General features: G+C 39.1%; 1 protein-coding gene and 1 pseudogene across 5 annotated transcripts in view; both read right to left on the minus strand.

Moving 5' to 3' along the window:
• Positions 1-3,896: 3,896 nt before the first annotated feature.
• The window catches only part of pabpc4 (poly(A) binding protein, cytoplasmic 4 (inducible form)), a 48,590-nt gene continuing 27,175 nt past the window's right edge, over positions 3,897-25,311 (minus strand). For all 5 annotated transcript variants that reach the window (XM_059954620.1, XM_059954624.1, XM_059954621.1 and 2 more), the window contains 7 exons: positions 12,213-12,303; positions 9,444-9,560; positions 8,653-8,795; positions 7,383-7,476; positions 6,898-7,028; positions 6,391-6,499; positions 3,897-4,480 (listed from right to left, as the gene is read on the minus strand). In XM_059954620.1, the coding sequence (XP_059810603.1) occupies positions 6,413-6,499; positions 6,898-7,028; positions 7,383-7,476; positions 8,653-8,795; positions 9,444-9,560; positions 12,213-12,303 (663 nt within the window). In that variant the 3' untranslated portion in view covers positions 3,897-4,480; positions 6,391-6,412. The remainder of the gene's footprint in view (positions 4,481-6,390; positions 6,500-6,897; positions 7,029-7,382; positions 7,477-8,652; positions 8,796-9,443; positions 9,561-12,212; positions 12,304-25,311) is intronic.
• Positions 12,792-19,070, minus strand: LOC132383530 (NADH-ubiquinone oxidoreductase chain 4-like; annotated as a pseudogene).

Here is a 25,311-nt window from a genome sequence, read left to right on the forward strand (position 1 = left end):
TGTTTCCAATTTTCACTAATTCTGTTTTGACTTGCTGTGTATTTCCAATTAATATTTATTAATCCCAGTATCTGCAGTGATTTGTTTCTGTAGTTCAGGATAGCATTGATGAGTGTGGGGAGATTGTTTCCTTCAGTTATTCAAAAGATCTCAAAATTTGCATTATATAATGAAGACATTATAAGGCTGTGGGCATTGATGGCAAAGCCAGCACTTCTACTAATTGCCCTTTAGAAAATACCTTGAACTGCTGTTATCTGTTTGAAGTACTCATAGGATAACGATGATGTAGAGGGGAATTTGCAACTGGTGCCACTCGGACTAATCTGTTGCCTTCGTTCTTCATTGCTCTACAGGTTCGAGGTTTGCCAAATGCTGCAGTATTTTGTAGATGGACACTCTTCGATCACAATGATTCTCAGGAGGAATGGGTGTTGAATGAAACATCAGGCAAGTGGACTGAATGGATAAGTACATGGATGGGAGCAGTATGGAGGATCAAAGGGACGAAGCAGAATAGTATGGACTAAATGGGCCGAAGGGCTCGGCCCAAAAGGTCGATTGTTTCCTCTTTTCCATAGATGCTGCCTAGCCTGCTGAGTTCCTCCAGCATTTTTTGCCTATTACTTTGATTTCCAGCATCTGTATATTTTCTCTCATTTATAGAATAATTGGCTCAGCCAAGGTAAAGAAAGTACTCAATAATGTAAAATCAAATCTGCAGATGCTGGAAATCCAAAGCAACACATACAAAATGCTGGAGGAACTCAGCAGGTCAGGCAGCATCTCCGAAAAAGAGTAAACAGTCGATGTTTCAGGCCCAGCATCTCGGCCTGATAATGTCAGCTATTTGCTCTTCTTCATGGATGCTGCATTCCTCCAGCGTTTTTGTGTAAGATATCTTTGAAAGTTCTACAGTTGCAATTCTCTGTCTGTGCTGCCTACCAAGAGATAACTAAATTAAAGAGCATAAACACTGTTCTGAACCTCTCTCGGGGACTTCTCATGCATGTCTTAACAAGCCAGCTAATAGCAGCATGCTGAAAAGCACACTGAAAATCTGACAGTGATTTGGTTCCGATCATGTGCCAAAAGACAACAGTGTAAACTTTTTTTTAACTCGAACCAGCAAGGAAGAAACTTATCAAAAGTAACAGACATCTTTTTCACTTTATCTTTCCTGCTGCCATCAGGAAGTTCACCTCTTCTGCTAAATCAAATACCATCTCCCACGGCACAGGCTGATGACACCAGATGAATCTCTGCCGAAGTTTATTCTCTCGACCGTTCCCAGGGTGTGCAGTTATTCAAGTAATAATTACTTCTGTTGAGCAAGCCTTCAATCTTCCTTGAGGCACAAAATCAGAACTGGCCTCTCTGGACATTGTTTTTGAAGCATCAGCTTCAAACATTTGCAGGATATTTCATGAAATGATTTGGAGAAGTTTTAATTAAAATAAATTTCTAGTTGTGAATGAAATAGCAATTTTGCAAGGGAAAATGAATTAAGACTTATATTATTGGGGTGGTACCCTAGAGTTCATAATTGGAATCCACTGCCATTAAAATGCAAAGCAATGAAGCAGTCAAATGCCAAGACAATGTCAGCACCTAACGACAACATAATGTTCTTTTTTCAATTATGCAATTTGCTTTTTCACTATGGATCTACTCTCAAAATTTAAGATTCAGTTCATCCCTGCATAAAGGCAAAAACTGAAAAGGGTAAAGCCCACAAATAAAGTTGTAAAAATATAGTCAGATAAATCCTCAGAGATGCTTTGACACCACTGATTGGTTGAAAGGTTCATTTTATCATCAAAGTACATATGCAGAATTAGTATATTATATCAATATGTAGAAAAAGTGAAATAATGGACTATTTGGAAGATGTCGCCTGAGGAATTGGTGGTATCATGACCAAAGAATCTTTAGAACTAGTAGCTACAGCACTGGTGGATACCATTTCAGCCTTTGTGAAGATACCTGCATCCTCAATAAAACCATCACCAAGTTTCAGCAAGGATAAACCTTGTTTCAACACAAGAGTTTAAATGGCTGCACCTGGAGGAGTGGAGATAAAGGGGAATTCAGAAGACCAAGTACAATGTGGGGAAGTCAATCAGAGCTGCCAAATACCAATATTCAGACAAATTGGAGAACCAGTTTTCTGCAATGGACAGTCCTTCAGTCTAGAAAGGCCTTCAGTCCATTACTAACTTCTCTGCCCTGATGACTCACTTCTCCCAATTTGGATGAGTTTTACTGAGATTAGACTCACAGATCACACTTCAAAGATCTACCCTCCCCATGCCCATTCAGCTTGAACACCACCAATGTCCCACACACTTTGCTGTCAAGGAAGCGAAAGCAAGGTAGTTGTTCAGGAAGCAATATATCAAAATGGCTACCAGCCCTGACTCCATTGCCCCTGCCATCCTTAAGCACTGCAATAACCAGTTCTCTGCAGTCTTTTTAACAGAAATTATTACTCAGTCTTTTAAATTATGTACTGTTCCAGATTTCAAGAAATCTGTTGTTTTTTCAGTCCCCCCCAAAAAATAATCACTGGACTCAATGACTACACGCCAGTTGCACTCACATCAGTCATAATGAAGACTTTTGAAAGGTGGATCTCGTCATTTCTCAAATCCACAACAAATTTTCTACACCACTTCAGTTTGTCTACAGAACTGACGGATCGGTAGATGATTCAGTTAACATTGATCTGAACTTCATACTGCAGCACCTGGACTCCCCGGTACACATGTCAGGGTTCCCTTTATTGATTTCATTTCGGATTTCAGCACCATCACCACTGAGCTTCTGCAAGAGAAACTATCCAAACTTAAAAAAGTACCAGGTCCCATTGGCAGGTGGATCACAAAGGTCCTCTCTGACAGGAGACAGTATGTGAGACTAGGCAAGCACATCTCCACATCCCGTTCAGTCAGCACTGATGAGTTGGTCTCTCTTGCCTTTCCTATTTTCTCTGTGCACCAGTGATCCATCTGTTAAACTAGTAAAGTCTACAGATGACACTAACCCCCAGAGGTGATGAATCCAAGCACTATCAGCAAAGGAATCAAGCTACTGTCCTGGTGCAATCACATCAATTTAGAACTGTGGAGTGGCATGTTGACTTCAGGAGAAACGTGTCTCCTCATACAACTCTACAGTTAAAATTCCAAGTTCCTGGGCATCTTTATTTCACAGGAACTCATGTGGGAGGACCGTATCTCCCTCATTAACAAAAAGACTCAAAAGTGCACTTCTTGCAGTAGTTGGTTAATTTCCATCCTACACAGAACATACTGGTGCAATTCTACACACCCATCTTCACATCAGCCATTACTCTCGGGCTGGTGCAGCATCCTCTCACAATATAGGAAAACTACAGTCAGCTGGAAAAGCCATTAGCTGTAGTGGGCCATCATTGTGGAGTGTGTCCGGGACTAAGAAGCAGACAGGAAAGATCATTGCGGGCACTACCCACCCGCAAAGTGCTTTTGGGCTAGTAAAACAAAAAGAACTTTGCCATCTGAAAATTTTCTTCCCCCAGGCAGTTGATCAATCATTCTAGTTAGTCACCCCTACCTCCCTCTTACCTACTTAACTCTTCTTAAATACTTCTTTAACATTTCCATCATAAATATTTGGTATTTATGCACATTTTATTCCACACATAATTTAAGATTTCTTTTCATATAATTCTTTATTCTTACAATTGTTGAATGTTGTTTTTCTTGCACTTCACACCAACGCACCACAGCAAATTCCTCAATGTATGTGGCGAATAAAGTTAATCCTTCATAATTAAAGTTTGATATACTCTCATAACTTAATAAATTAAATTCCAAAACTATACTCCAAAATAAATCAAGACAACTGACACATTTTAGACAAAGCATTTTTATTTTTTTCTTTCCCAATCAGAAACACACTTCCAGATTTGGGCAAAACTTGAGTTTTAAAATGAAAACACACCTCAACTGATAAAATATAACTGCAAAGTTAAAATCTAGCTCCATTCTTTCTAGTACCTTTCACTTTGTCTTTTGAAAAGAAGGAAAAAATATAAATAATTCCAAATTATAGGTCATCGACCCAAAACTCTAATGCTGTTTCTCCCTTTGCAGATGCTGCTGGACTTGAACATTTCTGTCTTTTTCGGTTTATTTCACATGTTCAGCATCCACTATATTTGGTTTTATGAATAAATCTATCCTGGCCACAGATATTCATATTTAAAACAAAGCAAGCTATAAATCAGTGTTGCTCTGCTTTGTAATATTATAGTTTGATCTATCAAAATATATTTCTTTTAAATACTTAAAGTACATTAAAATCTTTTGGAATCTGGTTATTTGAAATTTTGCAATGTTTTTTGTGTTTTTTTCCCCTTAAAGCTAAGCACTATCCACGCATCCAGTCTGAATATATCTGAACCAAATTTGTGGATTTGTTGTTTCTTGGCAATCTGCAAAGAAAAGATAAAATAACTTGAATCTTTTTTTTCAAATTCATGTGCTATAACTATTTACTTTGAATTCTGAATGGTATACTTGAGTTACACTTCAATCATAACCAAAAGCATATTCTCTTTATTTCTCGTCCATTCGTTATGTGTCATGTCATGTGACGTGGGTGATCATCGTCTTGCTCTGATCATGATTGTTCTTGGCAAGAAGTGGTTTGCCATTGCTTTCTTCTGGGCAGTAAATTTACAAGACGGGTGATCCCAGCCATTACCAATACTCTTCAAGGTTTGCCCGCTTGGTGTCAGTGGTTGCATAAGCAGGTCTTGTAATATGCACCAGCTGCTCATATGACCATCCACTACCTGCTCCCGTGGCCTCACATAACCCACTTGTGGGTGGGGTGCTAAGGAGGTGTTATTCCTTGCCCAAAGCTTGACCTGAAATCTAGTGGAGGGAAGGAGTGCCTTATACCTCCTTTGGTAGAGACCTATCTCCACCCTAACACTATTAAAAACAATATTTTTCTTAACATTATTAAAATCTCATCAACACCCTTAACACAGATATCATCTGTGAAACTGCGGACATTTTTCTCACAATGACAAGTTTCATTTATTGTAACTCTTAACTGCAAACATACAGAACCTTGTCAGTCACTGGTTACCAAAAGAAATTAGTAGTACAAGAACATACACAAGGAAGGCACGCCAGAGGCTCTACTTCATTAAGAGTTTGAGGAGACTTGGCATGTCACCAAAGACACTTGCAAATTTCCAGAGATGTACGGTTGAGAGCATTGTGGTTGGTTACATCACAGCCTGGTGTGCAAGAGGCTGCAGAGGCTTGTAGACTCAGCAAGTTCCATCATGGTTCAACTCTCCCTGTGACTGTGGACATCTTCCAGGAGGTGGTGCCTCAAAAGGCAGTATCTGTCCTTAAAGACCCGCACCATCCATAACAAGCCTTTTTTGCATTACTACCATCAGAGAGGTGCTACAGGACCCATACTTCATGTTTTAAGAACAATTTCTTCCATTCAGCCCTCACGTTTCTGACCTGTATACTATTTTATTTTGTAAAGTACAATTTGTATCTTGCATTGCAAAACAAATTGCACAACATATGACAGTGATAATAAGCATGATTCTCAGTGTAATCAATTCCCTACTGAATCCAAGATTAGATCATGAAACACACATACCTTGTTAAATGTTCCTTGAAAATTCACAAATATCTCATCAACCTACCTTTAATTATCATGCTTAAAAATTGCACAGTAAATCCAACCAGATTAAAAAGATATGATGTTCTTTTCAGGAAGCTGTAGTGAGCTTTCAGTAACCCTTCCCCTAAGCTGGAAGTCAAACCAGGGATCAATAATGAGCCTTTCTAGGAACTGCAATGGAAGCCAATTTCTTATTATCAAAGTACAATTATTTGTTCAAGTTTGTATAACTATGAATAACACAGTTACACAATTTTTAGTCCTGCCCACCCCCCACTAGTCCCTATTCTGATATTCATTGAAAATGAAAATAAAAATATAGCCAAAAGGGTTCGCTTTAAAGCTTCCTTTAAAGTAAACTCAATAATTCTGTTAACCTCCAGCATCTAACTAGTACACTGGCTTCACCACAGAATGGGAAGCACTACACTATTCTATTCTAATGAACGATCGACAAAGCTATTACCTCAGTATTAGTAGGAAAAGCTTAATTATGCTTGTGTTTATATAATATTAATTGAACTTGAGTACCAATTGCAAATAGCAGCAGTTGAACTCGGACAGCAATTTCTTACTGGGTCAATTTGGATAATCAAACAATGGTTCCATTGCCGTAATTGAACCCAGTTAATATTACGAAAGAAGTGAGTGAATTCTACATCATCCAAATATATCAATGCTCACCGTTACACATCTTTCTCCTGCTTTAGGATGTAGCTACAACCACAACTGCCTTCTGGGCAGCCTCCTTCTTGGCCTGATGAGCTTGCAACACAGCCACAGCCTCTTCAACCTACAGATTTCAACATGAACCAAAAATGTATGTAATAAGCACTGTATTGGTCTCAACACCATATTTATCAAAATTGATTGTTTTTTTCTGTTGAACTACTGGAAGCCACAAATCATTAGAAGCCAAGTCATTAGAAGTCAAACTAGTTAATACTGTTGTGTATTTAGCAGGTTGATTATTTTCAAACCCAGTTAATCCCAAGCAAGAATGCAAACTTTGGCATGTTTTGACCCTCTTCTAACATGAGCATAATTGTGTCCAGCTGCCAGGGCTCTACATGATTGACAATATTTTGTCAAACTCCTTCAAGAATTTGCAGATGACAGCACTGTTGTTGGTAAAAATCACAGAGGGTGACAAGGAGATAGGCATTAAATGAACATGTTGAGTCAGCATACCTTTGACCGTAGTGATTCTGGAGACTCCAACATATGTAGCAACTCAGAATTATCTATCTCAAGAAGCATTCCGGTGATTTTTCCAGCTAGGGAAGGATGCATACTCTGGATCAAAGGAAAAAGGCGTTCACCTGAAAAAAAAAACAGGAAAAGGTTTCATGATAGAGGGAACAGTGGGTGAGAAGTTAAATATTACTTTCTATATACACAACTGGTTCTATGTCTACAATTTCCAACAAAAGTATATACTTGCAAATTCATTGCCATTGTAACTCGGGGCGTCAGAGTTCGGAGTTACATTCCTTCCCTGGAACGCATGGGTTTCCTCCCACAATACAAAGCTGTGTCAGTTAGTAGGTTAATTGGTCATTGTAAATTGTCCCGTGATTTGGCTGGGGTTAAATCAGTAGGTTGCTGGAGGTGCTACTCAAAAGGCAGGATCTCTAAATAAAAAAGAATTAACAAGTACTTTTTCATTCACGTACCTAGCATCTGCTTCTGTTCCTGAGGAGGAGCTGCAGCAAGCATGGAGGCAGTCAGGGGTTCTTGTCCTTGCACGAGCACTGCTGACTGTGAAGGCTTTAAGAGAAAATGCAGGAAAATTATGGTCACAAGTTAACTAAAGTGACTGTCTTCTTTACCTTTCAGCAACAATCATCCCCAAAAGTCTGACAATGGTTAATGGCGAGGAGAAAGATGTAGGTTACAGGATTGTATTAAAAGACTGGTCCAGTGGCACAATAAAGAAAGTGGAGTTCAGATCACAGTTTGTTACTGAGGAATAGAGGGATTGTGAAGAGCATGTTCATAAATCCCTGAAGGTAGGTGACATATCTGGGTTTTAAATAATATGAAGAGTATTGAGGTCATGCTAGAATTGTATAAAACACTAATTGGGTTGTACTACAGTGCTATGTACAATTTTGTTCACCGCATTATAGGGACAGCATTAATATATAGAGCAGGGGATGTTATGCCATGGACCAGCACCAATAAGCGAGGGGTCCATGGATCCCAAGCTGGTAACCCCTAATAGAGGATACTTATGAATTGGAACATTTTAGTTATACTCAATAATTAGTTAAGTGGGAGTTATTTTCTTCGGAATATAAAATGATCAAAGACCTCCAAAGGGTGAGCAGGAAAGACCAATGTCATTTAGCAAAAAGATCAATAAAATATGGAACATAGATTGAAGTACTTGGCAGAATGATTAGTGGAATGTTGAGTTAAATCTTTTTGCCCAGACAGGTAATGAAAGGATCCATCTACCTGAAAGGATGGTTAAGACAGAAACCTTCAACAAATTGGAAAGATACTTGGATGAGCGATGAATGTGCCATAACTTGACAAAGATACACATCAAGACCAGGAAAGTGGGATTAGGCTGGGCTACTCTCATTCAGCTGGCTAAGACAAGGAGGACTCTTTCTTTACCAGATACTTTTCTGACACTACAAGCAATCAAACAGCTGTATTGGGTCTGGTTTCTTAGATGTCCTTCAATAAGGTAAAACCAACATCTAATTCTGAATTTAGATCTTTTCATATTTAAGACAAAAATCACTGAATTTAATGAAAACAGAAAGATAATTAGCTTTTTCTATAACTAAAATGGTGAAATATATTACAGTGACTAATGTACAAAAGTTTAGATTAGCCAAATTCCTATTGCATTAATTCATTGTCCATATCGATATTTATCATCATATTCACTGTCAATATTTGAATGGATACATTATGAACTTCTTGTACCTGCTGTACACCCATTTGAGCTTGCACGACAGACTGCTGTGGGTTCCGGACTGTGGAGGCATACTTGTAAGGTGGAACTGCCCTTGGTGTTGGGCCAGCTATTCCAGGGCGATGTGCCGCCAGATTCTGAGTTGCAGATAATCCTGAAATCACAAAACCATTTACAACTCATAAACTTGGAACAAAAGATCAGCTTCTATTGTGAATTGTCCATTTCACTTCCTAAAGGCAAGCTACGTCCATAATGGATAATTCCTTGGCTTTTCTTAGCACACTCTAAGCCTAAGTAAGAATTGGCAAAAGGTTTGTAAAAAGTTCAATTAAACAAACTTGTTATTTCAAGATTTAATTTAAGGTTTTCTTTAAAATGGAGAAAGCAAAAAGTACTCAGTGATGCAAAAACAAGCTGATTAGTACATGTAATGTTTGGAAACTTCTCTTTGTTAATTTTCTCTCAGAACAAATCCTCAGAGCTACATGTCTGGGAGATAGTTATCCTAAAATTAGGAAGGCTGCTCGACAGTACACTGCTAAAGTGCCTGATACTATTCTCAGTAATACACAAATGAAAATTTCAACAGGGGAAGAGAAAATGATCAGAACCAAATTCTCTGACACTATCAAGTAATTACGGAGTCACCATGGGAATTTTGGAAATTCTAGCTCAGTAATTAAATCAGTAGTTCACCACACGTAATTGGAAAGTAAACAGTAAAATTACCTTATGCACTGTTAGACTAATGGAAGCCGCACAACGATTACAGTGTATTTTAAAAAATGTTTAAACTCACCCATTCTTTGTGCACCAGGAATACCTCGAGAACCCTGAGCATTTGCTGTTGGGGTAAGATGACGAAGAGAAGGCCTAGGACCTCCCTGACGAAGGGTATTTGGCATGGCTTGAAACCCTGTTTAAGAAAAGAACCGACAATGAAAACAATCGAACTAACATTCCAAGAATATATACACTTAGTGCTTCTGAAGCTCAGCACAGCACCATCTGGAACATGCACAAAAGAGGAAGATTAGAATTTACAGAAAACTACTCATGTCCTTTAATAAAATTTTAAGCTTGTGATTTTGGCAGGAAATGAGGTTATTCATTCTCCTTTCCCACACTCACTTGTCCAACAGTCTCCTCCTATGCTTTAATGACACCATCAACACTTCTCTCACATTCGCAAATAAAATTCTTCTTGCCCATCACTTCACACAACATCAAACTATGCATTCCCATTTACTTTAGAAGCATTTACCTATTTTAAGAAGTTATATCTCTCCCTACCAAAACTGATTTTCTTCAAATTAGTTCTTCAAATTCAAGTTCCGGTACATCTCTTCTTTCAGCCTTCTCCATTATCAACGGCCGAGCCAACAACCTTAACGGCCCTACTCTTTACAACTCCATGTCTCATCTGCCTCACCCTGCTGCATACAGAAGTATATTCAAGCTTAGTTTCAACCATGATTTCAATCATTTCTTCTATTACTGTTTTGTAAGCCATCTCTCTTCACACAACAGGTAACCTACACTATTAATGATGCCAGCTAACTAATTTGTTAATAAATTCACAGATTAGATATTAAAATTTGTTGGGTGCCTATAATGTTGAATCTGTAGAAATAGATATTAACTGATTGATTTATTAGCCTACAGCCTTGGCAATTGTACCAGTATAAATTTATACTTATGACTTACACTTAACCATTGTACTTGTGCACAAGTCACATCTCCAGGTTTGCAAGTCAAAAACCTACGTGAACATGCAACAATATTACTGACTGTTGTCAGGACTCAGATGTTTTCCAATAAATTGGAAAAATGAAGTAAAACATATCTCCACCTTGCATGTTGCAGAGATAATATTCACAAGTTCATATTCTGCTCACAATCTATTGCTGTGCCAAAACCAGATTACAATTCAACCAGCCTAATCCATTATTCAAGTGGATATTTTACTGAACACCAGCAATTATGAATTATATTCAGAAAATTTCCATGACTTCAAACTAAAGGTATATAATTGGAACTCAACTGATTGTAAAACAAAATGTCAGGGAAGTGCACGATTCATTGTATATGCCATTTATTAATAACTGGGGTAGGCCAATGATTTAACTGTGAATATAAGGAATTTGTATTTCTTTCCATCTCCTCTCAGACTTAATCACTCTCAGGGAAGCTACATAGAATAAATACTTGAAATACTCCAATTTGAGACAGACCATGTCAATAAGCAATACAACCTTTTTAACTAGTTATGCTACCAGTAATCTATTAACACCATGCACAGATACTAGAAATACTTCTGTTTTAAAAAGCTAGAACACAAGCCTTTACATCTAAAGGTTAGAACACAAGAGAGTAAAAATTATTTAATAGCTACACAAAGAAATGATTTTAAACCACCTGCACCACTGTGAGAAGAGTTTGGATGATACCCACATTTTAAGGTTAAAATACAAAAAATAATTGCACAAACCACAATTATATTCCCTTAGAATAGAATTACAGAAAAGTTTGCTGCACAAAAGTAAGCTGCATGAACCATTGTGTCTGTGTTGGCCGAAGAGCAATCTTGCTTAAACCCACCTACCAGTACTTTTCAGTAGTCTAGCAGGTCATGAATTTACAAATACAAATTCAGGTATTCCTCCATGTGCGATATGTGCTTCTGCTATTTTATGGATGGAAAATACTGAATTTTCCTCATTTACCTTCTAGTTATTTTATTAATTACTTTAAATCTACCCCTCAGAAAGATGTACAGTAGGTCCTTCTCTTTTGCATGGTGGCCAGAATTCTGTTGTCTAATCTAATTATCTAATGTTGTGTATGTAGTTCTAGAATGAATTCCATAGACCTGCATTATTTACCTCATTAATAAGAAAGAACATCCTATTAGTTTTTTAAAAAAAATTACCTTAATAACCTATACACATCAAGGTACAAGGTTTCTTGCTCCTCACATCTCTCAAAATCCTTATTTACTTACCTTGTAACATTTCTCCACATGCATGACCTTACATCTGGATAAAATTCCAAATGCCACTTTCTACCCAACTGACTAGCCACCTGTGTCTTTCAGAGACTGAAGCTCTCCTCTCCTTCTCAATGAGATACCCTACTTATCTATGTACATCTATACTATTTCCCCTCCTGTTGAGCCAATTATAGAAGCTCAAAGGAGATTCTTAGGTCACAAAAATACCAAATAACTCTTTCCTTCTAGCCAATGAGACTGTTTGGGATCTACTTTTGCCACTCTTAAGACTTCATGTACATTTTTTGACAAGCCTGCCTGATGGAAACGAGTCAAAAGCCTTGCAGAAATACACGTAGACGACATCAAAGGCGCTATCCTCCTCGACTTTTCTGATTTAACTTTTCAAGCGTCTGCCATTTTTCTTTCATACTGCTTGGCTGAGGAGATATTTCATTCGAAACATTCCTATCAGTACTTGTAATTTTAGAGTTGTAAACAATATCTTTTATTACATAAACCGCATCCTTTTAAGTTAAAGTTTAAGGCATTTAACTATATAATGACGAGACCTACCTTGGGGCCTGGTTTGTTGCTGTTGCCAACGAGTACTGGGTCTCATCTGAGCCATCTGATTTGGTGCATAATAGGTAGTTCTGTTTTGTGCCTAGAATGAAACAAAGATTATTTTAGCCTTTGCAATCTCTAATGCAACATATTCCTTTCAAAGATAACTATTAACAAATTGAATCCTATAATTGTTTTTACTTTTAATTACTGTACATGTTATTCCAACAATTGCTCAGTTACTGAATCTGTGCAACACTTTCAATCAATGTGCTGACCTGCAACATAAACCTACTAAAATAATCTTGCAGTCACACAGTGGTAGGGAAAAGAATAATATCCTTTCACCCATGTGTCCATCTATATTCATGCTAATCCCATTTCCCAATACTTGGCTCATTTCCCTCTACATTCCTATCATTCATATACCTGTCCACATACTTCTTGAAGTATGCAGGCTCCATGCTCCATGCTCCAATATCTTAGTCTTAAATACATCTAATGTACCTATTTCAATCTGGCAGTTAGTTCCGGCTACAGGATGCCCCTCAGGTTCTTATCAAACTTTTCATCTCTCTAACTTTAAGATTATGTCCTTTAGTTTCAATTTACACACTGTTTGACAAGTTTGTGTAATTTGACAGATGGAATGCTAAAAGAAATATATGAAAAACGTTCCTTCTCAGAAGGCATAAAATATAAAATGTATCCTGAATATAAATTAACTCTGCAATACATGTGTAACATGCTTAAGTGTTCTTATGCTCTTAAATATGGGGAATGACAATGTCTTAGTCGTGGAGATGAGTGCTGAGGATGAAAGGAGTTAGGAAAGAAGTACTTAAATGCTCAAGGGCAACACATATTGCATCTGTCTCACAAGCCCAGTGACTCAAGCCAATTCTGTCCTCCATAACTGGTCACTGGAGTTGTGAGATAGCTGCAAATTCTCTCTGTGAATGAGTAGATTCCTCCCCCCACCCCCAAGTGTTTTAGTTTCATTCCACATGCTAAAGGCATGCTGGCTGTTAGGTTAGTTGGCTACAGTAAATTACCTGTTATGCAGGTGGCTGTTGGAAGAACTGAGGGGAATGGATTTAACTGGGTTGCTCTGAGAGTCAGCATAGACCAATAAACCACAATCAATATCATTCAGAAAAATGGAAAATAAGCAATGCACTGTTGCATTGTTCCTGCTATGAACCATTCATAACAACTAAAACTATTTAGCAAGTGCTGCAAGGAATGGCTGATCAAGCTTTAATAAGACATGTACTAAAATAAAAATGTTTTACTGAAGCAATTTCCAATAATTTGATTAAGTCACAAATGAAATATGAGTACTGTTGGCAAGGTAAGCAAATGTCCGTTCTTAATATACTTTGAGAAGATGAAGGTAAAACATCTTTATGAATAGCTGTAATCCATGTGGTGCGAGAACACCAAAAGAACTCGATAGCTGTTCTGTTAATGGAATACCAGGGCTAGTTACACAAAAACCCTGATCAATCATTACCTTCAGAGGCAGGTAACATGACTAAATAATTACAGTTCAATTTGTGTTTTGTTGTGATAGTTCAAACAAATCTAACATGGAATCCACCCTGCGATGTTGTATCTTCTTTGTTTTGTCAGCGAAGTGGGTACCTGAATCAGGACTTTTACATTTCTAATCCTTACCTATAATCTGTGTTCAGCTACTTTCTTTCAGTTTGAGGTAGCTACAGAGCATTTGAATGCATGTATTTGTCCACTTAAAGGCTGATAGTTTATTATTCTATTGATCTACCCAAGCACTAATAATTGCTATTAGAGTTTACCCCCTGACCCTTCCTTATGTGTCGGTTCCTGAGCAGCTCTGCAAAACATCACTCCTTCCAATGAATGACTGTATTAGGAGAAATTTCAATGTTAGCAATGAACAACAATTAAGAAGAACTCTTCTTTTCCTTTCTTCTGCTTATCCAGATATCCCACCTGTGACAACTGGATGCCTGCAGGGCTCAGGTACCAATAATGTTTTTCCTGCTTTGTGTCAGAATGGTTTCTGTTCAACCGTCTAAGAACAACACTCTTGAATTGGTTTACTAGCCATTTTAACCCTTTTTAATCCAGATTACGTAAATTTACATGCAATACTGTGTGTATTATAATTATTAAATCAACTTGCCATCTTCAATATTTGAGAGCTGGTAGGTAGGGAGCTCTTCGGAGAGCAGCAGGTGGCACAGCTTCTAAGCGCCAACAATTCTGGTTGAATCCTGACCTCAGTGCTGAGTGTGTGAGGCCTGCATGCTCTCTTTGTGACGCGTTAAGATTCCTTGTGTCCTAATTTCCTCACACATCCCCAAAGCAAGTAGGGGAATTAACTGGTACTACAAATTTCTCTTAGTGTGTAATTGAATAGTAAGATATGGGTGAGTATAATGGGAATGCAGAGCGAACAAGCTAGAGAAAATTGTGAGGGATTGGGATAGTTCTATGAGCCAACAAACTGAATGGGCTGAATAGCCTTTTCTATGTTGTAAGGGAATGTGACCCAGGCTTGAAGGAATGCTAATGTATATTTCCAAGTCATTATAGTTTGCAACATAGGCGAAAACTTGTATGAACCTGGTCCTAACATCCTTACAGATAGGCTGGGAAGTGTTGTTAAAACATCTTAACAATTGACAATGGAAAAAACTCTGCATGAAAGGTCAATTGTGTGAATGCTTTCACTGGGTATCAATGAAAATGGTTTGTTTCATCCAAAACAGTTAAATGTTGTTGGACTATGTTCATCCAGATGTATGTGGCTCTTGACAGTGACGGTAGTGGGTGTGACAACAGACAATAGACAGTAGGTGCAGGAGTGGGCCATTCAGCCCTTCTAGCCAGCACCGCCATTCACTGTGATCATGGCTGATCGTACACAATCAGAACCCCTTTCCTGCCCTCTCCCCATATCCCTTGTGATGGATCAAGTGACATAGAGGGCCACGGGGGTGAAGATGATAGAGTAAAAATCAAATTTAAAGCTTATGTTAATGTCAATGGTTTCTAAGTTAATTCAATTTCAGTTGGTTGTAATGGATTCTAAACCTTGATCTAGTAAGATAAATAGGGGGATGAGGCTAATAAAGAAAGAGGTTTTTACGGCTGTTTTGACATGGGTTGAGGATCAGGGGTGGTTGAGGGGTATTATGGATGAGATTAAAGGGTATAGGAGGATTAGGAAGATTAATAAGAATGATGTGTTGAAGATAAATGAGTTCATAGCTTTAGCTTGGAGTTGCACTGAGTTTTTGGTTCCTAAGACCAATTGATAACTATTATCTTTCTAAAGCTTCAAGAAAACCATGGATTTGAACCATGGGTGGGGGAAATTAGCAGTTTCCCTTGTCCCAGACCTTTCTTGGGTAATTAAAAAGAATTTAACTTTTATTTTTAGAATAACAATCTAATGTTTTTACTGAACTATAATTACAGGATGTTCAACTTAGGACTAGTTCTGGTTTAGAGAAAAGGAGGAGTGTTGGGATCAGGTGGAGGTATATTAATAGGTGTTCTTGTGTGTGGGAAGGATTTATATGGGCAATGTGAGGGGGAAGAGGTCCTCGTTGTGTTATAATAAATATGTATAGGGAATAGGAAGCGGTTAATAGGACATCTAGTCTGGTAATAATAGTTCATTGAGATCACTTAAAAAGGGAAGAGATGATGAGAAGTTCACCTATTAGGTTTGCTAAGTTGGCAAGGAATCATGAAGTTGCTATTAGTGGAAAAATGATTTGTATACCTCAGGTGAGAAGGAGGGTTCGGGTGTGTGTTCGTTCGTAGTTGGTGTTGGCTAAGCAGAGAAGGGTGGACAAGGTAAGGCTGTGGGCGATTATTAGGGTGGTTGCTCCTGCGAAACTTCATGGTGTTTGAATGAGAAAGGCTGCCGCTACAAGGCCTATGTGACTTACTGATGAGTAAGCGATTAGGGATTTGAGGTCGACGTAAACAGGTGGCGCTCGTTATAATAATTCCTCAGAGGGCTAAAATTAGGAATGGAAAGGCTATTTCTTTTGTTAGGGGGTTGAGGATGGGGATGATTCGTATTATCCCATATCCTCCTAGTTTTAGTAGGACTGCAGCTAGAATTATAGAGCCAGCAATGGGGGCTTCTATGTGGGCTTTAGGTAGTCAGAGGTGTGCTCCGTAAAGGGGTATTTTTACTAGGAAGGCGATTAGGCAAGCGGCTCATCAGAATTTGTTTGCCCATGAGTTAAGGTTCAGATGTTGGGGGAATTGAAGGATTAATATTGAGAGTGAGCAGAGGTCATTTTGTAGGATGAGGAGAGCAATTAAAAGGGGCAGGGAGCCTACAAGTGTGTAGAATAAGAAGTAAGTTCCTGCACTTAGTCGTTCAGCTTGATTGCCTCAACGAGTAATGATAATAAGTGTTGGGATGAGAGTTGCTTCAAATATGATGTAAAATAGGATTATTTCGGTAGCACTGAAGGCTTTGATTAGGAGGAGTTGGAGGGTAATAAGGAGGTTGATGTAAATGCGTCGTGGGTTGTGTGGTTCATTGCTGAGGTGGTTTTGGCTGGTGATTATCATCAGTGGGAGGAGTCAGCAAGTTAATACGAGTAGTGGAGATGATAAGGGGTCAACTCCTGTGGAAGTTGGAAAAATCTCAGCCAATTTCTATGTTTCATTTGAATCAGTATAGGCTAGTGAATGCGATGAGAAGGCTGTGGGTGATGGAGGTGGTTCAAAGTCATTTTTTAGGGGTAAGTCATGAGATTGGGTAGAGTATGATTGTAGGCATGATGATTTTTAACATTGCAGAAGGTTGAGGTTTTTTAATGTGTCTGAGCCGTGGATGCGAGCGGTAGCTACTAGTAAGGCTAGGCCTGAGCTTGCTTCACAAGCTGAAAATGTTAGTAAGATTATGGGTGAGAGGGAGCAAGTGGGGGAAGCTATTGTTATTGATCAAAGAGAAATAGCAATAAACAAAGATAATATACCTTTGAGGCAAATAAGAGCTGATAAAATATGAGAGCGGTTTAGGGCTAGGCCTATAAGGCTTAGAGCAAAGGCAGAGGAGAAGAAGAAGTGGATGGGGGACAAGATACTTACGGGTTTTCACCATAATTAATTGAGCCGAAATCAATGGTCTTAATTTTGGATTAAGTATCTATTCTGCTTATTCTAAGCCCCCTTGAAGTCATTCGTAGATTAGGCCTAAGGTTAGGAGTAGTAAGATGGTTGTTGCCCATAAAGAAGTAATGAGGGGGGAAATTGAGTTGATCTTCTCAAGGTAATGGTAAGAGGAGGGCAATTTCTAGGTCAAATAGAAGGAAGAGGATGGCGACTAGGAAAAAGCGGAGTGAGAAGGGAAAGCATGCGGTTCCTAGCAGGTCAAAGCCACATTCGTATGGGGATATTTTTTTGTTGTCGGGGTTGAGAGTGGGTAGTCAGAAGGCTAATATTGCCAAGATTAGGGAAATGAGGGCTGTAAGGGTGACAATAAATGTGATGAGGTTCATTACTTTTCCTTGGATTTTAATTAAGATTAAATGATTGGAAGTCACTTGTACTAGTCTTTATACTAGAAAAGTAATTACTATGAACCTCATCATTAGATTGAAACGTAAAGGAATTGTCAAACTATGTCGATGAAATGTCAGTATCATGCAGCGGCTTCGAAGCCAAAATGGTGTTGGGATGTGAAGTGGTATTGGATTTGTCGTAGGAGGCAGATTAATAGGAATGAAGAACCAATAATTACATGGAGGCCATGGAAGCCTCTGGCGACGAAGAAAGTGGTTCTGTAGATACCATCGGCAATAGTGAAGGAGGCTCCGTAGTATTCCATAGCTTGGAGTGCAGTGAAATAAAGTCCCAAAATAATTGTAAGAGTAAGAGCTTGGATGGCTTCTTTTCGGTTGAAATAGGCTCGTGTATCTACGTCTATTCCTACTGTAAACATATGATGGGCTCAAACAATAAAGCCAAGAAGACCAATTGCCATTATTGCTCAGACCATTCCCATACAACCAAAAGGTTCTTTTGTTCCTGAGTAATAGGCTACAACATGAGAGATCATACCGAAGCCTGGTAGAATAAAAATATAGACTTCTGGATGACCAAAGAATCAAAAGAGGTGTTGATAAAGAATGGGGTCCCCTCCACCCACTGGATCAAAAAAGGTTGTGTTGAGATTATGATCTGTGAGAAGTATAGTAATGCCTGCTGCTAGGACGGGGAGAGATAGTAAAAGAAGGACAGCTGTGATAAGAATAGATCAAACAAAGAGGGGTGTTTGATACTGGGAGATTGCAGGTAGTTACACATTAATAGTTGTTGTGATGAAGTTAATGGATGCTAGAATAGAGGAAACACCAGCTAGATGTAGGGAGAAGATGGTAAGGTCTACAGAAGCTCCGGCATGTGCTAGGTTACCAGTTACTGGGGGGTAAACTGTTCATCCTGTGCCAGCTCCAGCTTCTACTCCTGCTGGGGCTAGTAGTAAAAGAAAAGATGGGGGAGGAGTCAAAAACTTATGTTATTTATTCGTGGAGAACCCATGTCTGGGGCGCCGATCATTAAGGGAACCAGTCAATTACCAAACCCTCCGATCATGATTGGCATTACTATGAAGAAAATCATTATGAAGGCGTGGGCAGTGACGATTACATTGTAGATCTGGTCATCGCCCAGCAATGCACCTGGTTGGCTTAGCTCTGTTCCAATTAGCAGACCGAGGCCAGTACCCACTATCCCCGCCCAAGCACCAAAGATTAAATAAAGGGTGCCAATGTCTTTGTGATTATTACAGAATAATCAACGATTAATTATTGCCACAGGTAAGATGGCTGAGGTTTAAGTGGTGGATTGTAGCTCCGTAAAGAGAGGTTCAAGTCCTCTTCTTATCAAACATCAGCTCTGTAGTATAAAGATACATGGGACTGCAAATCCCAAGAAGGAGAATAGGCTCTCCTGGGGCTTCTCCCGCCTCTCTGCCGCTAAACGGCGGGAGAAGCCTAGATAACAGTTCGCTGGATTGAACGCTTAGCTGTTAACTAAGACTTTATAGGATCGAGGCCTATTTATCTAGTAAGGCTTTAGCTTAATATAAGTGCTTGAGTTGCATTCAGGAGATGTGAGATAGAATCTTGCAAGTCTTAACAGAAATTAAGAGATTTTCACTCTTCTTTAAAGCTTTGAAGGCTTTTGGTTTGTTTAAACCTAAATTTCTTATGTGGTTAGTGAGAGGATTGTGGGGGTGAGTGAAAGGAGAAGGAGGGAGAGTGATGTTGTTAAGGCTAGAACTAGGTTTGGTTGGGAGGTTTTTGTTCGTCACCAATTTTTAGTGCTAGGGAAATGGAGAGGAGCGTGGCAGAGGTTGGATTAATAATCTCGGGAATGCTTCATTGACCTGTGAGTCAAGCATTTGTGGCCCCAGCAAATAGGAGGAGGGCAGAGGCAGTGGCCTACGTAAGTAAATATTTTGTGGTTGCTTCTGTTGCTCGTGGATGGTGTTGATAAATTATAAGAGGGATAATGGCTATTGTATTGATTTCTAATCCAACTCAAATTAATAGTCAGTGTGAGGCAAAAGATGTTATTGCGGTGCCTAATCCTAAATTAAGGATTGTGATGGAGAGGACTAAGGGGTTCATTAGTAGAGGAAGGATTTTAACCAACATGTTTGGGGTATGGGCCCAAAAGCTTGAAATTAGCTGACTTTACTTAGGAAATAGTATAATTGGAAGTACTAAGAGTTTTGATCTCTTAGGTATAGGTTCGAATCCTGTTTTTCTAACATAAGGAAGAGGAATGGCTTTAATATTCATTATCCACTCTATCAAAATGGCCCTTTAATTCAGGCACTTTTTCTTTTAGGAAGTTATTGGTGGGAGGCTAGCTGTGGCAACGGGTAAGGTGATATGTCATAGGAGTATTGCTAGTGTTATTGGTAGGAAGTTTTTTCAGACGAGGTGTATGAGTTGGTCGTATCAAAACCGTAGATAAGAGGCTCGAATTCATAGGGATAATAGGGTTAGTACAGTTGCTTTAAGTATAAGGTTGAGGTTAGTAAGTTGTGGAAGATGGGGATTATAAGATGTTCCTAAGAATAAAATAACGGAAAGGGTGTTTATCAATAAAATATTAGAGTACTCAGCTAGGAAGAAGAGGGCAAAGGATAATCAATGTTAAATCCTGAGACTAGTTTGGATTCACCTTCTGTGAGGTCAAAAGGGGCTCGGTTGGTGTCTTCTAGCGTTGAGATGTATCATATAAGGGTCATGCGGGGACATTAATCAGATGGTTTCTTGGCTTGAGTTGAATGTGTGGAGTGTAAAACCCCCTGCAAAGATAATTAGGGCTAGGAGGTTTAAGGCCAGTGTTACTTCATAGCAGATGGTTTGTGCAACTGAGGGCATATTTGGAGTTTGAGGCCCAACCTGAGCCTAGGATGGTGTAGACTGTTAAACTTGAGATGGCTAAGATAAAAAGTAGACCTAGGTTCAGGTTGAAGATTGAATGTGGAAGGGGTAAGGATATTCATAGCAATAGGGCCAGGGTCAGGGCGATGGTGAGGGTAATTAGGAAGAGGAATTGGGAGGAGAAGGATGGCCGTACTGGTTCTTTGGTAAATAGTTTAAGTCCATCGGCAATAGGTTGTAGAAGACCGTATGGGCCTAAGCTTGGGCCTTTGCGGAATTGTATGTAGCCTAAAATTTTTCGTTCGACTAGGGTAAGAAAGGCTGTGGCTAAGAGGATGGGGATAATGAAGGCTAGTGGGTTGATAATGTTGAGGAGAATAAGATCTAGCACTAGTTAAGGAGAGGAGTTGAACCTCTGAATCAAAGAGCTTAGGTCTTTTGCATTTGCCAGGCTCTGCCACCTTAACAAATCATTATCTTTGGTTTAAGGGTGGCAGCCTTTACCTGTTTGAGTTGGTTTCAACAGGTTGGGTTGAAGCATACCTAAGGCATAGGCTTCATTTTTCCAGTCCTTTCGTACTGGGAAAAATGTCATCATAGATAGAAACTGACCTGGATTACTCCGGTCTGAACTCAGATCACGTTGGACTGTTAATCGTTCAACAAACGAACCGTTAATAGTGGCTACACCATTAGGATGTCCTGATCCAACATCGAGGTTGTAAACCCTTTCGGCGATGGGGACTCTAAGAAAGGATTGCGCTGTTATCCCTAGGGTAACTTGGTTCATTGATCAGGAGCAAGGTTCCTGGGTCATTGTTCATTAGATTTTCTATTAATTAGAACGGGGTTTTGTTTTTCCCCTCGGTCGCCCCAACCAAAAACAAGTTAGAAGATTATTTTTTATTTTATACCCGAAGGAAGGAGATTTTTAATATTTTAAAATAACTTTAAGTGTTTAAAGCTCCATAGGGTCTTCTCATCTTAAGTTTTTATTCTCGCTTCTGCACGAGAGAATCAATTTCATTGATTAGAAAATAAAGACATCTCGTGATGCCTTTCATACGGGTCTTCAATTAAAAGACAAGTGATTATGCTACCTTCGCACAGTCAAGATACCGCGGCCATTAAAAAAATCACAGGGCAGGCGGGACCTCTTATACATGTGAGAGCAAGAGGCGATGTTTTTGGTAAACAGGCTGTGTTTGTGTTTGCCGAGTTCCTTTACTTTCTTTTAATCTTTCCCAGGGTCATTCCTGTGTAGGGTTAATGATGGTTTGGATGGGTTTTTCTTGCTGTATTGTTTATATCATAAGGGCCTCAAGTTTGGCATCGGTTAATTGTCAGTGATTTAATTCTTTCTGACTTACACTGGTGTTGTGGGAGGGAGTTGATCCCCTATTACTCATTTTAGCATAATTTCTTTTATATAAATTGAAATAAAATAATCCAATAGGTTTAAAGGGGTTGTGAGTTTGGTATAAGGATTTGTTGATGTGCTGTAGGCTTGAGCTGTGACACTTTCTTTACAGGTGGCTGCTTTTGGGCCCACTGAGGAGTGATCCTTTAGAGATTATAATCATTACCCTCCTATTAAAGTTGTTTCTTAATTCAAAAAAGCTGTACCTTTTTTGAATAACTATTAATTTTTACAATTGGGCTTGCTGAAAGGGTTTTTGTTTACCAAGTTGAAAAATTAATGCAGAATTTAAGTTCTTTTTTTGGATAACCAGCTATCACCAAACGCGGTAGGCTTGTCACTGCTACTTGGGAGTCTTCCCCCTCTTTTGCCACAGAGGTGGGCTGGCTCTGGTATGCTGCTCCAAAGTAGCTCGTTTGGTTTCGGGAAGTTAGACTAAAAAGCTTTTTGTCTAGTTGTTCTTGCTAAATCATGATGCAAAAGGTACGAGGGTGAGTCTTTGCTTTTTTGTACTTTAATGGTTTATTTCATTTCTTTTTCAGCTTTCCCTTGCGGTACTGTCTCTATAGCTCAAGGGTTCTGTTCTATCCCCTATACTAAGAAGGATAAAATGTTTTAAAATAGGTGATTGGGGGGGGTCTATACTAGGTTAATAGTGAGAGGTGTGTAAATTTGTTTTGGCTAGCTTTGGGGTTCAAAATGACTCGGGTGTCTCCTCGGTGTAAGGGAGGTGCTTTACTATTTTAGCGACATTTTGGTTAATCCAAGTGCACTTTCCAGTACACTTACCATGTTATGACTTGCCTCCTCTTGTTGAAAAGTTTTAAAATAAAATTTATGGTGATTTTTCATGGGGAGTGACGGGCAGTGTGTGCACGCTCCAGAGCCGGTTTCAGTATAATGTTCTGAAGTTTACTTACTGCTAAATCCACCTTTAGGAAGTTTTTCATGCTTCCGTTCATGTACTCTATAAAGAGAATGTAGCCCATTTCTTCCCACTTCATTCGCTACACATTGACCTGACGTATTGAGGGTAAAGGTCATTATGCTTACTGTTCTGCCTTCACAGGGTGAGCTGACGATGGCAGTATATAGGCGGAAAGGGCAAGAAGTGGTGAGGCTAAACGCGGATTATCGGTTATAGAACAGGCTCCTCTAGGTAGGTTTGGAGCACCGCCAAGTCCTTTGGATTGTAAGCTAGCGCTTGTAGTATGCAGGCGGTGTATTCAGGTAGGTTTATTTATAACGATGTTTATGGTTAAGCATAGTAGGGTATCTAATCCTAGTTTGGGTCTTAACTGTCGTGAGGTCAAAAATTCTGTTTGTATAAAGTTACTTTCGTGAATGATGTTTCCAAACATAAGAGCGCATGACAGCTTAATGGAGTCTTAACTTTATTTTGGATGAGATATTTCTAATCACCCTTAACGCCGTGGGATATTAATTTGTGTCACTTGTATAACCGCGGTGGCTGGCACGAGATTGACCAACTCTTTGTAACTTTAACTGGCTCAAGCTTGCGCTTATGGAACAATGTTTATCACTGCTGAGTTCCCTTGTGGGTGTGGCTGAGCGAGGTGTCATGGGCTATTTTGAAATGTGCCTGATACCAGCTCCTAATCAAATTTATGGTTGGTTAGGGCATTCTCACCAGAATGCTAAGACTTGCATGTGTAAGTCAAGTTATAACTAATATTGAGGCCAGGACCAAACCTTTATGCCTGTGAAAAAGGTTAATTTTTATCTTAGCATCTTCAGTGCTATGCTTTGAGTTAAACTACACTAGTGGCTCATAGTGGAGGAAATTGGGATAATATCAGGTTATGGAGGCATTTAATATGTGTGTTGTGTTGTTTGGTGATGCATGATGTTTGATGTGGTGGTGTGGTGTGGTGCACATACACATGTGCACACTATTGATACACTATGTAAGCCCACACATCACACTGGTGATTTGTTCAAATATCATAGGTATATCAGGGCTAAAAGTAGTTTTTTACATAAAAATTAAAATAATGTCCTGGAGAAGGTAACATTTTTGTCAGTTTTTTTTTATAAAATATTTGATCCGCATACATGCCTAACATTTTTTTTGTCCCATGATTGTTAAGATTGCAAAAAAGTTTTAATGAAAGATTTTTTTTTGCTGTTTTACATATGAAAAGTACACTTTGGCCCTCGTTTTTGGGGTTTTTCGAGGAAAATCCAGGGGTGCATATTGGGGGGGGGGGGGGGTTTCCATGAAAATTTTTCTAATCACTTTTTAAAATTATCTCCCTCTTCGAATCAGCCTGGACAACATCTTAAGTTTATCAAATTCCACTTTATTACACTTTTGTCGAAGTTTAGTTCTTTGTGAAAAATTTTATTATGTCTTTTTTAAACCAAATGTTAAATTCTTCGAAAGGATATCAATTTAAAGGTTTGATTAATAACCTGACTTTGACTTTCTCGGGTAGTCCTTGAATGTGTCCAGTGAATATAAGAGTAGCTGATTAGTGACTAGGTGTCGAGTTCATTAACACCTTATCAGAGAGTGCCGAATGCAAGAGATGTGGATGCTTGATATGGATCCCAGAATGGGGCCCCCTTCCTAAAATCCAAAAAGGTTGAGGAATGACAGTATCTCCCCCGGTCCGTCGTGTAGCATAGGATCGGGGTTAAGAGTTTTCAGATTTCTGTTCGCAGAACGCGATCTGATCCGTCAACACGGAACAGGAGCCGGTTAAGGGTGAGATGCCTTACAAGGGTGCCTAATGCCACTGGGACAGTCACTGAGTCGGCAATCAAAGCCTGGGAGGTGAGACAAAGTGACGCTTTGGCAGGGAGAAGGTGATGACAATGTTGGATTACCTGTACTCGGTAGCTTCCTCAGAGTGGCAAGTAGAAGGTAGCTGAACACTGGGTATAGAAAGTGAAAGACCAGTTGCCTGGCAACTGAACAAACAAACTGACACTTCACTAAATGTTGTCCAAATCTCTATTAAATGTGGTCATTATCTGAGGATGTGTAGCTGGAATTGAACATTGTGCATCTTATCTTCTGATGGGACAGAATTTATAGATGAACATTAAAGGTGGCTGGGCACAGAGCAAGTCTTATGATCTGGTTACTGACTGCCTACAATCAGTCATTTTCCTTTGATCTGCATACGAATCCAACAGCTGTTTCCCATTGACTTCAGTTTTAAAAGATTCCTCGATGTCACACAATGACAATTTTTTAAAATGCATCCATTCATTTTCTGGATCTGGTAATCAG

The sequence above is a fragment of the Hypanus sabinus genome, chromosome 30 (genome assembly GCF_030144855.1).
Source record: "Hypanus sabinus isolate sHypSab1 chromosome 30, sHypSab1.hap1, whole genome shotgun sequence".
NCBI lineage: Eukaryota > Metazoa > Chordata > Chondrichthyes > Myliobatiformes > Dasyatidae > Hypanus > Hypanus sabinus.